Source organism: Acipenser ruthenus, chromosome 15 (assembly GCF_902713425.1).
Source record: "Acipenser ruthenus chromosome 15, fAciRut3.2 maternal haplotype, whole genome shotgun sequence".
Classification (NCBI taxonomy): Eukaryota; Metazoa; Chordata; class Actinopteri; order Acipenseriformes; family Acipenseridae; genus Acipenser; species Acipenser ruthenus.
The window spans coordinates 25,093,272-25,107,844 of record NC_081203.1 but is presented as its reverse complement, the minus strand read 5'-3'; the positions used below and the strand labels follow the sequence as shown (position 1 = coordinate 25,107,844).

The window sequence follows — 14,573 nt, the reverse complement described above, 5'->3', positions numbered from 1 at the left end:
CTAACAGAATCAGGCAGTCACCCTCTGGCATTGATGAAGGACTGTAGGGCTGCTGGAATGTACTGTACAGAACACATGACTGTGTCTAAACACTCAATCGTAAATGCCGAGTTAAAAATATTATAAAAGGAGTGCTGCTGTTGTCTCCCATTGTTTATTTAGTGTGTATGTGCTTGGTAGGGTGTTGTGTACGCCAAAATGGGAAAAGGTAGACATAGGTTTAAAAAAAAAAAAAAATAGCAAAGAACTGTAGATGTAGTTAAGTAGATAAAATTCCCAGATACCACTAGGTTTAAGAGTAAGACAAAGGATCCCCTAAACAGATATGTCTTGTGAAAGCTTTGCATCTTTTTTCTTCTTAATAATGTGGCTAACCCGAGGATTATGACACAGCTATCTTTCTAGTGGCTTTTAAAATGTACCAAAACTGCGTGCAATTATGGAATGCTAACGCTGCATAAAACCCCAAACATGATCAGTTATCATTATCACAGTTGCTGATTGTTTTGTTGTTCAGATTTTTTTTTTAAATCCAGTACTGTATAAGGATAGAGGTGCCAAAATTAAAATGTAATCCTAGGGTAGGTTTCACAGCACTGACTCAACAAACCATGGTTATGAGGCAAAACCATGCACACAGTGTTGTGCTGCCCTCTACAGGCATTATCTCCTAAAAATGTCTAATCCTGGCACAAAGAAACTAAAATCTATTGCTACCAGTTACGCTCCATGAAAAACAAAACACACACATCACACAACAAGCCTTGAGGCAGTATAGCTGTGTGATTAGATCAAACTTATCTGTGACTAGGCAGGTGCTGTGACTGTTTTTACTTGTTTTAAGGTTTCCAGGTACCAGTATTATATTTTTAAAATTATGCCAGGTAACTGAAAATGCAATGTGAAATTTACTGCACAATAACTTCTGTGATACTTTTTTGTTTCTTGCTGGTGATGTAATGCACTACCGTAAATGACTATCACCACTGAAGGAAAGCAGGCCAGTGACATTGTACACAAACTCATTCTTGTTTACCCATTACAGTTAAAGAACATTTGCCAAATAACTTCTGCATTATTCTTCAGTCTGGTGTACTGTCTGCAAATCATTTACAAGAGGCAGAAGAATAACCAGTAGCACAGTGTCTGCATTGTGATGATCAAATCTCAAATAACGTGCTGGTAATGACATATGGATATCCTAGAACCTGGCTGGTTACTGGCAGAGTTCTTAGAAAAAAAAATAAAAAAAATAAACACCATTGTCTGCTGGCAACGGTTTGCTTGCTCACTGATCAAAACACCTGCCTCTACACTGTTAACACGGCAGCCAGGACAGCACTGGACTAGTCATCTATAAGGTCTTTAAATTGTTCTAAAGGGATACCTGACCATTCCTCAATGATAACTGCCTCAAATTCCACAGGATGGAAAGCTGCAACATAATCTGTTCAACAATGATTCGTAGTTTACTGAAATCGAGTAGGTTTGGCTACCTCAATATTTCTATCCTTGTTTTACACAGTGTCTATCTTTCGCTATTCATCCATCAGTTTTTTGTTCCCTTAATTTATGACCACGTCCGTTGGTCGGTGTTTAACTGGAGGTCTTAATGAACACAATGTGACCTCTAATACTAGTGCGGGTCATTGCCATGGCGATGATGAAGAAGCAGTGCTCTTGTGAACGGTCTTTTGGACTGATTTGTAATGATGTTATCCCTGTAAATTAGATTTAGGTCGAGTCAGTGAATACATGCACACTCACTCACTCACTCACTCACACACACACCACCCACTAATACATAACTAACACAATTGACCCCATCCTAAACTAACATGCAGATTATCAGAACAGAGTACTCTGGGATGCTACTGCCTTCAGTACCCTTAGCAAAAGCACCAACAGACTACAGCATTACCAACTCAGCAGATTTTGAACAAATATTGTACAGAGGTCGATACTGTAGCAAACTGGTACCGATATGGTACCAGAATAAATTACCAGTGTGTATTGGATCAAATCAACGGTGTGCGATATCAGTATGTGACAATATGTGGTACCATTCAACTAAAGCCTCATACCATTGTAGTCAACCTTTTGCTACCTTTACACCTCAGTACAGAATCATTAGGTTGCCAATGTAATGAAACTTCATTGCCACTAAATATAATTTGCCAAACATATTTTAGCTGTAATAACAGTCTCTGAGGTGGCTGGCAGAAATGCTGCCAGGTCAATATCATCAACCAAACTGAGATGGATCAGCTCAGGACTCTGGGTGAAATATATGCAAATGTGAAATAAATCTGCTCAAGATGTTGAAATCCAATCTAAATGATCCATTTCAAAATAAAAAAAGCTCTTAAACTATATTCCCATTTAAACTCTATGGTCTCACAAGGTATGGAGTACTGTGTCTAACTGAGACCTAACCAGATTCCATTATTTTTAACCTGGGCTAGATACATGTGATCGAATGTGTAGTCCACAAAAAAATAAATTAAAAAGCATAAAACAAAAATGAATCACACAAGCAAGAAATGGTAGCTTTACCCTTCCCTTAACATACATGTATTTCAAATGTATTTATTTCAATTATTCATACTGTAACTATAATTTTATAAGCAGTTGAGTCATCATAGGGTGAAAAATAATACACAACTACATGCAGATCAACAAATTTAAAACACATGGCCAAAGTCATTATCCAGATTCAGGACTGAGTAGAATTACATGTGCATGCTCTATAAGATTACACATTACTGTTCACTGCACGCTTCAAGCATCACAACTAGCCCATATTCATTTTAGCAACCAAGAGAGCATTTCAGGATCCTGCTAACAGAATTAATATGAATGTCTGCTTTCAATAAACTTAATTATGTTTACAAATCTTTCAATACAACAATGCAAATAGTCTTTGGGGTCCCAAATACATTAAATACCCACGATTTCAACAGTGGTCTAGTGATGGAACTCAAGCCATATGCAGTAATCCAGTTTAGGTGGCTGTTCCCTGCATAGGAAAGTGTGATATAATCAAAGCAGTGATAACAATGAGTGTCTACCCACTGATAATCCAGTGTTGATCTAATCCAGTGTTGATAAAGAACTGCCTTTTTGAATTTCTTGAGCTGTTTTTACTCCAGAGGAAGTGCACATGTCTAAGTTAATGTAGTGATCAAGGAAACTACTATGACCGATTTCCCTTTAATCAGCTTCCACTTTGCACAAGATGACCATCATTCTTTCCCTCCACTATGCAGTCAGACTTCAGGTAAATGGTGAGTCATTAGGCCATTTAATTCCCCAGAAAAAAAGTGATGTAGCAGTTTGAACACCTAATAAATGACAAACCTGCATTTACAACCAATAAGAGTAAACTGCCATTAGCTCTCTAAAAATGAAGACCCTTATCAACAAATCCACAAAACATATGTGAGCCTAGCAAGAAAACAGGATTCCTAAACATTTTGTCTTTGACCAATCAGGAGAGATATTTTGAGAAGGTGACTCACTTATCATGTGACCAAGCAAGATGGCACTTTATTGATATGAAGTGTGAGTCTATTTAAATGATCTGAATAGTGGTGGATCTTAATACCACCATCCTGATAGGTATTTAACTGGTTTTCTGAGGACTACTGTAAGTTTAATTGTAATTATATTATAATGTATTATAATGTCAAGGTCAATACATCACTCCTGGTTGAAAGCACCAGCAGGATTAATACAGAGTTAAAGGGTGGTAATTACATCGGCACCTGATCACTAAAATAAGTCTGCATAACATCTTTTTAATGCAATATTAATGTCTTTCAGACTTATGTAGGGATTCATCGCTTGCTGCCTTGCAGCTCTCTCTCTCAGCTGCCTGCTCTCTGCAGTTGATGCCACAGTAATTACCCATTTTCCACACCGATAAATCTGTTCTGCAGAGGGCAAGAGGGTGTCAGGGAGAAGAAAAACATCTTCTCAGAACATATGGTCAAATTGGTCATTTCCATCTGATTAAATGACACACCCCGGTTAACTTGCAAAGAGAGTCTACGGAAACCATATCTATATCACAAAAAATCAACTCCCTTTCTACAATCCTTGCATTAAAGACAGCATAACTCAAAAATCTTTATGATTGCATAGAATTTTTGAAATGCTCTCTTGTAAATTGTCCAATACTTTTCACAGATTTTCTTTGTATATTATTATTATTATTTATTTCTTAGCAGACGCCCTTTTCCAGGGCAACTAACAATTGTTACAAGATATCACATTATTTTTACATACAATTACTATTATTTTTTTATAGTATGCATGCAGTAGTGTACTTTGATGTAGCTGACATGATTAATTTATAATGCCCCAACGTTAATAAAGCAACTACAATGTATTATAATGACTCCCTCAGACATCCGATGGACTCCTGGAACCAATTTAATTGGATACCTTCGCTTATTCAGTAGTATAAAAATGGTTAGATGAGATACAGACAAACCGGTGATGGTCAATGTATGGTCTAAACTGTTAAATCTTATTGTGGTACTTTATTCACCACAGCAGATGCGCTATCACTGTTACTGGGCAGCAAAATAGCCACCAGAGGAGAACAGAGTGATTAGTGCCACCATTTACTGCATTACTGCATGAAAATAAATTGATATCAACAGCTGGCGTGTCACTGGCTGACAAGACTTGTTTGAATTGTGTGCCTCCAGTTTTAAAAACTTGGCAGGTCAGTGTAAAATCCTCAGAAAATCTCTGATAGGCAGACACCTCAGCATGCAAATACATAGCTAGTTTAGATACTGTAAACCCATAACTGTGTCTCATTCAGCCAATCACGAGAGAGAAATTAACGACGGTGAATTTTAAAGTTACTGCATTGATAATGTAGGGTTTTCACTGCTGTGAACTGATGCTTCCATTGTTTCATGAGCTTTTCCACTAAGGACATATTTACTGCAAACAATGCTCTGTTGAACTGAGGATTGTTCTGTTAAATCAATATTTGCTTCCACATGGCGGTTGAGAAAGATGGCTAATTTAAATAGAAACCAGAGCATTGCAGAAATTAAACCACAGTACTGGTTGGTTCTTATACACCTTCAAATAAGGGTTTTTCTGGTTTCAGTTGAACAATATATCCCTAACTAAGAGAAATATGTAGTCATTGGAAATGTACAGAAATTGCAACACTCCCTCAAGGAAGTCTTGGTTTCTACTATATAACCTACTGCATTCTTTGATTATTAAATTCTTGACAAGGCTCCAAAAATGAGTTGCATGGTGTCAGTGCAGTGAACCAAACTAACAATTCTGGACTTTTAACAGCTCAGAATAGATATCACTGAATATTGTATAATGAAAAGGTTAAACTACAAACCCATGTGAAACATGTATGTTCTACACCATATTTCCATAAGTGTTTATACTACTGCTACAATGTCTATACTGCTATCAATTACTTAGGTGCATCCCTCTTATAGGTTCATGATTCTGAAAGCAAAAGAGCTGTGCCATTCGCTATTAACAGTGTTGGGAAGTTACTTTTAAAAAGAAATCTGTTACAGTTAAAGTTACTTGAAATTGTAACTTGTTAATGTTAATACAGTGACATCTAGTGGGAAAACATAAATCGGAAACACACTGGAAAAGGGAACTAGGGATACACCACACTTTACATGAAAGGCGCTAAAGAATAATATATGACATTGCAATGCATTGCATTTACCTCCAGCAGGTCTATCATTCGGGTCATCTGGGAGTAGATGAGGACTCGGTGTCCATGGGATTTCAGCCTGGTCAAGAGCAGGTCCAGAGTGTGCAACTTCCCACTGTCTGTAATCAAAGTCTCCTTGTCTGAACAGGAACAAAAAAAAAAAAAAACCACACTGTTAATCATACTGAATACCTGCAATAATTCATCACTTGTCTTTTTGTGTGAACTTCTTTAGGGCATATCCAGTTCTGAATAAATATTATAGGATAGAGGTATAGATAGGGTTTATTGGACAGTGTTAAAGGTGCAGCTGATCTCCCCCTTTCAAGGGTTGTGCAGCAATACCGTACACTTTTACTGTATATACTTCCAGGTCATTTTCACCACAAATGCATATTTTTTCAGTGACATACAATATCAGTTTCATGAAAAAGAGCATCATGAACTACTGTACAAATCTATACACGGACCAACAGATATATATTCCCAGATTCAGAAACCCTCTTGTGCTAAAGAATGTCAAAGTTGTATTTTCAATTGGATATATGTAAAGCACATACATACACTTATGCATTCCAAGTGGGAGATAATAATTCAAAGAGACTTTTTTGACAGATGTAAATGGTCATATTACAATAACCTGACTTGAGGAATTTATGAATAAATGTTAAATTTCCCAAAAGAAAATAAATGCACTTTTTTTTTTTCATAAAGGTTTTTATGGCAGTAACTGCCATAAATATATAATGTCACTAAAAACTTCATTGAGTATATTTCCAATACAACACAGATACTGTAATGTTGGGGACCTTGCGTTGGGAGGTCAGGTTATGCACGGGTTGATGAAGGGCCTCATCAGAGACCTTGAATGTGAAGCTGACCCAGGCCAAAGCACTTGAAAACCACTCTTTATCTAACAGCTGTGCTGGTCTCATGTGGAGCACACTGCCTCAACAGAACTCCCATTCAAAGAGACCACTCTTCACAAGACCAACCAAAAAAGAGCGCTAATTTGGCACCATTGGCTGATTTTGTAAGCAGGAAGTAAGACATGTGTACAATACTGTATGTAAAGACAGACAGACAGACAGACAGACAGACAGACAGGCACCTCCATATACACCCACGTTTTTATCAATACCTTGTGCTAAAGAATGTTTTATCTAACAAAGTTTCATCGCAACTGGATAAATGATTCTCTTCATAGGTGTAAAGCATCTGTACACAACCAGAGTGGGATAAATGTATGATGATTTTTGTAGAGCTGGTGGTTAATACAAAATGCCTTTACCCAACAATCTTTTCACTCCTCTACAATAACATTATTCTCTCTCTCTGACAAATGTAACTGGCCAATGCAACAGACAGTCGTGGCTGCTTCGCCAGTTCTCATGAGGTCAATCCAGAACAGTTATCTCCCTGCTGTGAATAGTTTTGCAAGCTACAGTAGCAACAGAGCCTATTAACACTCATACAAGCCCACTCATGCATTAGATAAAGCACTCTAATTTGTAAGAAGTGATTACAAGATGTCTGATTTGCAATACATTCAATTCATGTTTTAAAAAATATACATAAACTTACAACAGGGTTAAATAAATAGTGTTTGACTAGAGAATCCTTTTAGAGTCCAGATGTTTCTATTAATGGTAAAGGCTTTCTACTCGTATCATTGCTGCAGCTGTGCTGTTTTCTTTTTACTTTTGCGTAAAGAAAATTATATTTCTCTGATTCTGAGTGAACACTGAAGTTTTAAATACCTTGATATTACTTGCACAATGCAACAAAGAAGCTTGTTGCAAAATTGGGCTGTTTTTTTCAATGGGATTCTGTTTTGAGATTTTTTCATAAAGTTTGAATCTGTGCAGCTTCTGTCTTCCCCACCTGCATGCAAATGTGTACTGCTAATGAACCCGGACCTCTTTCCACACTGTTGAGGTCAGTGGGGGGGGGGGGGGGGGGGGGGGTGAAGGTCACTCGCTTGCTGTGTCATAAAGGAACAAATTAGAGCCTTAATGAAGCGAAGGCTTCTGTAATAAATCATCTTCAGGACAGAGGCACATCTAAAACCTATAACCTACCTTTCTAAAAAGCACATTAGTGCAATTACATGGAATCTAGAATCCCTGTAAGTAGTATATCATACCGCATTTAATTTTCTCTCATCATTATTATTTATTTTTTTAACACTGTGGCGCAAATACATATATGACCATGTACAAAGAGAGATTGGGGGGTGGGTAAGATTCGGCTCATCCTTCCAAACTTGACTCATTTTGTATGTGTTTGTATGTGTTGAATTATATATACACTGTGTATATAGAATCAAAACTTAAATGTCACATGAATGCACTTTTCATATCATCTAGAAAATTACTTCAGAGGAGGGAACGAGTGGGCTTGATAGCTGGATTTTCAAATAATATTTTGAGCTGCAACCTGACCAAACCGGAAAAAAATGTAAACTGTGCCTGAGAAGGAACTATTTATAACTGTAACTATTTTTTTTTTTTCAAAATAACTACTGTAACAATTTTGTTTAAGTAACTTGTAACTAACAGATTACTTAAAATAAATAAATAAATAAATAAAATAAATAAACAAAATTAAATCCTGAACTAATATATTAATACAAGCCAACATCGTATGTTTTTTTATTTGATTGAATGTTGTTTTAATTTGAACAGTAAATGATCACACATGCAAACATTCTCTGTTAGTATTTAGCCCCATAGGGATACAATCACAATACATACTGTACGTTATAGCACATGCACAGATATAAAACTGCTGCTGTTGATTCATTCCATTATACTGCCCTGTAGGAACACATTTATAAACAATATGGCATGCAAGCTTCAGACAGAAAAGACAATACAAACTGTATCATGCTTCACCATCAAAAGTCATCTAATTAACATCATTAGGGACTGCAATCTGGGTTGTGTGTAATTGTATTAGGTTTTGATGATGAAATACAGCATAACGTAATGTGTAAATATCATGCAGTCCAGCCACAGTAATAACACTGTCTACCAGGCATAGTTTGAAGCTGAAGTCAAAATGTTATGACGATGCCCAGTTCCCAAGATTTTAAAATGAAAGATTCAGTGCTGTCTGTAACTTTATTGTAACAGTCCTGCAAAAGTGTGCTCTACATACAGCCCATTTCAGATTAGCATTCTCTCCAATGGAACATATTTTACCATCACACTGCATGACTTACAACTGTAATAGAATACAGCATTTGTTTAAAACTCTGGAATTAAGCAATGACTGAAACACATTTTATTCAATTGTCGTAATAGACCAATTTGAGTTTCATCTTTTTCTCGAGGTTTCAATTCTATACAAACACCCTTTCTATGGGTACAGTAAACTGTTCTAAGCATCATTTAGCTAAACCAAACTGTTTATACCCAAAACAATCTTTCTGGAACATCACGTAATTTAATGTCTTATGCAAACAAATGACCGGTGTTTGACCCAATTAAAAATCCACCAGAACGGGTGTTTACTACTTACTGGAAATGGCAGACACGCAATTTCTGTTTTATTATACATAATATTATTAAAATAATCATGTTTCCATTTAGGCAAACCAAAGGCTGGAAGATGACGGTAGATCCCCTGGCAAACAGCTTGATGTAGTGAAGCAAAGGTCAACAACACAAAAACGTTTACGTTTGAAATCGATAACTACATAAACAAAAACACAGAGAAACCATGACAATAGCACATGCGTCAGCATATACACATCATTATTTATACATATCATGGCAGATAAATGGCACATGTATAACCCCGTCCTTCTAAAGCCTGAGCCAGGTTAATCACTGGCCTTCCACAGGTAAAAGGGGTTTCTGCTCCATAGCCTATAATTCACTACCACACTAGCTGCATTGTAGATCTTAAATTGACATATCATATGCCACCTCCTTTTACTGCAATACAGTACACTGTAACTTCAGGTTAATTATGCAGTCAATTTGACTTTTTCTAAATGCTTTTCACTGCAATATTGCACAACATTGCACTATAAGCACTATAAATAGAATTTAGTCACACTTCTGAGAAACTCAAAAACTGATCGATTTTTCAGGGGGGTAAAAAGCTACATTTGAGTTGCAATGTCTCCATCTACTGTTCAGATGCTGTAAACGAACTCTACTGATATATAACCAATTCTCAAATTCAAGTTCCCTGCTGTTTTCTCCAGTCTACCACTGTAAATGTAAAGAATCTGACTGACAGATTAATTATGGTTAATTTATAACGAGTTCGCTATTTATATAGCAGAATGTTCAATATACTCAACACAGAAAATAAGTGTTAGCTTTTTTAAATACTTTACGTATAAAGGGCCTCATGCACTAAATGGCGGTATAGTTACTTGAAATACTGTGTGGCAAGGGCAACCCATACTGCGCGCAAAAAGGAAGGCGTGACCGCTCCAGTCACTAATCTAATAATATGCACTAATAAGGCAATCAAAGTGTTAATTGTCTGCATTTGTCAGGCGATATTTTTTTAAATTAACGTTACATGCAAAATAATTAAGTAACTAAATCCAGTAGGCTTACAGCGTGGAAACACTTGTTCTGTAGGCTAATATCAATTTTCCTGAACTTGTACTTATATTGGGGCGTTTTGTAGCTTACGAGTCCCAAGTTGTTAAAGCTTTTGTTTTACGGAAGTGACCCACACAAGATCAGGGGGAGGTAAATTTCTAGGCAATTCTAATCTCGTATTTCAAGATTGGCAAACTAGTAAATCAAAACTGAATTAGAAATGTGTGCAATGTGATGACATTTCAATATTTCAAAACCCCACACTCTGCCAGTTCAATTCCATGAAAAAACTGTAGTTAAAATTAATGAAGACTGCTGCTTCGAATACGATAGCCTTACAAGCTCTCACTGTAAACAACAATGTAACCCTCAAAGTTTTGCTGATTTCAAAAGAATCAGGATATTTCCTGCTATTTTACAGGAGCACGTTTTTCTTTCAAAGAACAGGAAGGGAACCAAATGTTTCCCACAGACTTGGAGAGAGTACCAACGTGCTTTCAGACGATTTCTATGACTCTGGAATCTGGGTCTGGAGTTTGCAATAAAAGAACATCTAAAGCTATTGTAAGCGTGTCTGTATACAAGATTGTTTAGCCCTCCTAATTAATGTTCTAAAACAACATACTTTTATTATTTAATGAAAAGATTAAACAAACGCTTTAATATTTTTCAAAAATACACTTGAGCAGTATTTATTTATGTTCATAAAGGTCTGCAGAATTGATCTCAGACTGTACAGGTGTGTATTTCTCTTTGTCTGTATACAAATGTGTAGGGGAATGTGAGTAAAAAATGCATGAGTGGCTGTATAAATGTGTACAAAACACAAGCTTGCTTTTTTTCATTTCGTTTTTGGTAAGATTCTTTTTAGGGTTTTCTTAATTGCAGACCACATTTATTTCCTCTTCAATTTAAAACAGCAACAACTAAATTAAGTTCTATAACTACACTATTGTTAAAGTATGTGTAAAAAGTCTTGTTAATATCCAGGCATCCTTTGATCAACACATTTACAAAGGTGCTTCCCTCCTATAGAGGTCCAGGATTCTGCTACTTCAGTACCCCGAGTATCTCAAGTTCAAAATGGTCCCAAAGGCAGGGCCCCTCAGCAGATGACCAATGCCACTTTAGATTCAAACAAAGCACTACAGAGCTGCCATTTCACTGAACAGACCCCTAAAAACATGTTTTTGTAACACAAAGTGAAGTACAGTCAATTTATTACTTTTTTCTGTTTCTAAGCATTCTTTAGTAACAGAGATATACAGCTTCTTGCACTGGGTTTCGTCATTTGTCCCTAACAAGGGTCTGAATGGCCGTGGGATCCCAGTTCGACACACCTGATGTAGTAAATTATAACAAAATAGCTGACGACAGTCTTCTCTGGAGCCGGGAGTGTTGTGGGATAGTTCTAATCCCCAGCTCGCCCTTGCCTTGGTCTCAGCCTTTGGTGTGACCTTGCTGAAGTTTTTACAGACATTTTTTGCCCGGTCTGGGAAAGATCAAGTGATTTGGCACAGAGTGGGTGTTTTTTCCTCTCAGAGATCTGTGCACTTATCTTGATCATTTCACAAAGGCTAAACTGTTTATGTTTCAAGCTGGCCTTAAAGAGGCAGCATTATAAATAAATTGTAATCCCTTCTGAGCAATGTTCTGATCAAAAAGTAAGTGGCTTGTAACTAAATTACCAATCATGAAAATGCAGCAGAGGAGGGCTGTAAAACATTACATACTCTCCACGGTCAGTGGAATTCAGAGTCTGGCATATTTCATGATTGTCTAACTGCATTTTGCTTATACAAGATGAATATTTTACAGAAATAGCAAGAAAAAGGATTATAACATAAGGCCAACAAATAGAATAGTGGATTTGTCTATTACAGCCACTACACCCTCACCTTTCTGTACAGTAATTCTGCTGATATAACAACTCTGGTGCTCGACCACCCCTTACTGTCATACCTGGGATCCTTATGAAGGACCAGCCGTGTCGCGGGTAGAGTGCCATCACACCTCCTGGGCTCTCAGGGAAAAACGACGGCCGGTGCCCCACCCAATTGCTTGCCAGCTCTGGAGCTCCGTACAAGAAGCACTGCTTGACAGTGAGACCCCCACCATCTCTCGTCACCCTCCACTCATAATCAGCACTGCGGTCATTACAGTACTGATCCATAGGGACTGCTGTTACCTAGAGAAAGCAAGAGAGAGACAGAAGCACTGAGAAATCTGAACATAACATTTTCAATAGCAACTGAAAGGACAACAATAGGGGGAAAACAATATAAAAAAAGATTCATACACACACAAGAGGCATGGTATTCATATATTTTTAAAAGGAGAAAACAACTAAGTAACAATTTCTAAATTTTGTAACATTAACTTGGACTCTTCTACTTTAATCAATTGAGAGTACATTTAAAGACTAACGCACCCTTGTCTTCATTCCTGTTTTGGGAAAAAACTGATTTTGTTTTTGCTGTATTACCATACTGAAGCAAAACACGGTGTGCTACAGTAATTACGCAATGGCATTTAGGTAGGTTAGCAGGTACATTTCTCGTTTCTCGTTTCTCGTTACCGTTTATCAGTTGTTTCTATCTTCCCAGCCCTTTGCTTGCGAGTCTACAGTAATTGCTGCCAGTTGAAAAAGAGTGCTTCAGTTTGTGAACTGAAACTGAGGTTTTATTTACTGTTTTGCTGTCTCTTGGGACAGTTCAGATATATATGTATATGTTTTGTTGCATATGTATATCATTGTAATAGTAACCTTCAATAAATGCAATCAGGTATCTCTGCATTTATCTATTTAGTTGAAGAAAATGGCCCAGTGTTGACCTCGAATGGCTTGGCTGTTCTTTACCTGAAAAGGCTAAGTGTCCACCTCCGAACCAGCAGCGGCCCACAGGCTGCTAACCTTTTGAGGGGAAATTTCCTGGAATTGAGTTCACTTGACAGGGAGTAAGAAGGGGTCAAGCAGACATCTCCTCTTCCAGACTGTTCTAAAACAATTGTGTTCTCTTTACAATAATGGGAACTATTTGAAGTAGAACAGTACTGTTTCATGGTCAGATAGGTACAGTATGGAAACGTTCTTTATAAAGTGTGGTAAGTTGCAAAGCAGAAGTGTATGTTTAGGTAAACTGACATTAACTCTTTCAATACGAAGTAACTTCGCAAAATGTTACTATATAGTCGTGTCAATGTCTTGTAAGGAAACCAGTCACACAAAAATGAAATAGGCACAGTTAACTGGTCTGTTGCTGAGCAGTTATTTCTCCTACACTAGCCGTTTGCTTTTTTAAAGCGGCGACGTCTGCCGAGTTGAATGAATTCAATAAAAGTTTTAGCTTTAGCTTTGATATGGAAATATACTTAAACATTCATAGAATGCTTGTTGAAAATAATGATACAAATAATTATTATTATATATGTTTTTATAATAATGTTAAACATTCAAACATTTTATATTTTTTAAGATGATAAAGACATATTCATTTTTTATGCTAGCATTGCTGGGATAATGTCAGCCATCACAAATGTGGTAAAAGTGTGATTACTTGTGCATGGCAAGCTGTCTGATCTGCCGGTATCGTTCTTAAACAGGTTTATTAACCCTATTTAATGGCCATCGAGACAAAGATTAGGTTTCTAAATTCAGTCTTCATGTCTCTAGTGTATTTAGAGCAAATATTTACCAGCGTGGGCAGAGACAGAAAGCAGCATTATAAAGCAGTGGCACTCCTTGTCAAGTCCCTTTCTCTAAGGCTGTAAACTAGGTTACCTATGTTGCTTTGGCAAACTACTACTGCTATATGATTCTAAGAATACATAATACTAAAATAACACTTTCACTCAAATTGTTCCATAAATCTATATTTACTGTACCTGTAAGTTTATAAACCATAAATATTTGCTCCTCTAAAATATAATTGTGTTTAAATTGAAAAAATAGTTTACAAGTTTAGGGCCACCATACTGTTTAGTATTTAAAAAATACTACGACAATTATTTGTTAGTTTTTATTTATACTTGTGCTTTACCAATTATTATTAACACATGTAATTGTTTGCACTTCCTTTAAATTTATGGTATGCTTTTATTGCATAAGAAACACCCCACACTAAAATGATTTATGTATAGTATATGAGGGATACGGTACATCTTGCTCTTTGTGACAGTTTCTAGGCCGAGCGCTATATTTTAAGCAGGGCAGTAAAGTTCTGTATCTATTCTTTTGATGGTGTTGACAACAGGACTTGTTTCCTATGCTACTACTGTGT

At 36.7% G+C, this 14,573-nt stretch overlaps 1 protein-coding gene across 4 annotated transcripts in view; it reads right to left on the bottom strand.

The window, feature by feature from the left end:
- The window catches only part of LOC117422412 (chromatin-remodeling ATPase INO80-like), a 46,731-nt gene that overhangs the window by 6,711 nt on the left and 25,447 nt on the right, over positions 1-14,573 (bottom strand). For all 4 annotated transcript variants that reach the window (XM_034037407.3, XM_034037411.3, XM_034037409.3 and 1 more), the window contains exons 26-27: positions 12,256-12,481; positions 5,735-5,862 (exon numbers count right to left, since the gene is read on the bottom strand). In XM_034037407.3, the coding sequence (XP_033893298.3) occupies positions 5,735-5,862; positions 12,256-12,481 (354 nt within the window). The remainder of the gene's footprint in view (positions 1-5,734; positions 5,863-12,255; positions 12,482-14,573) is intronic.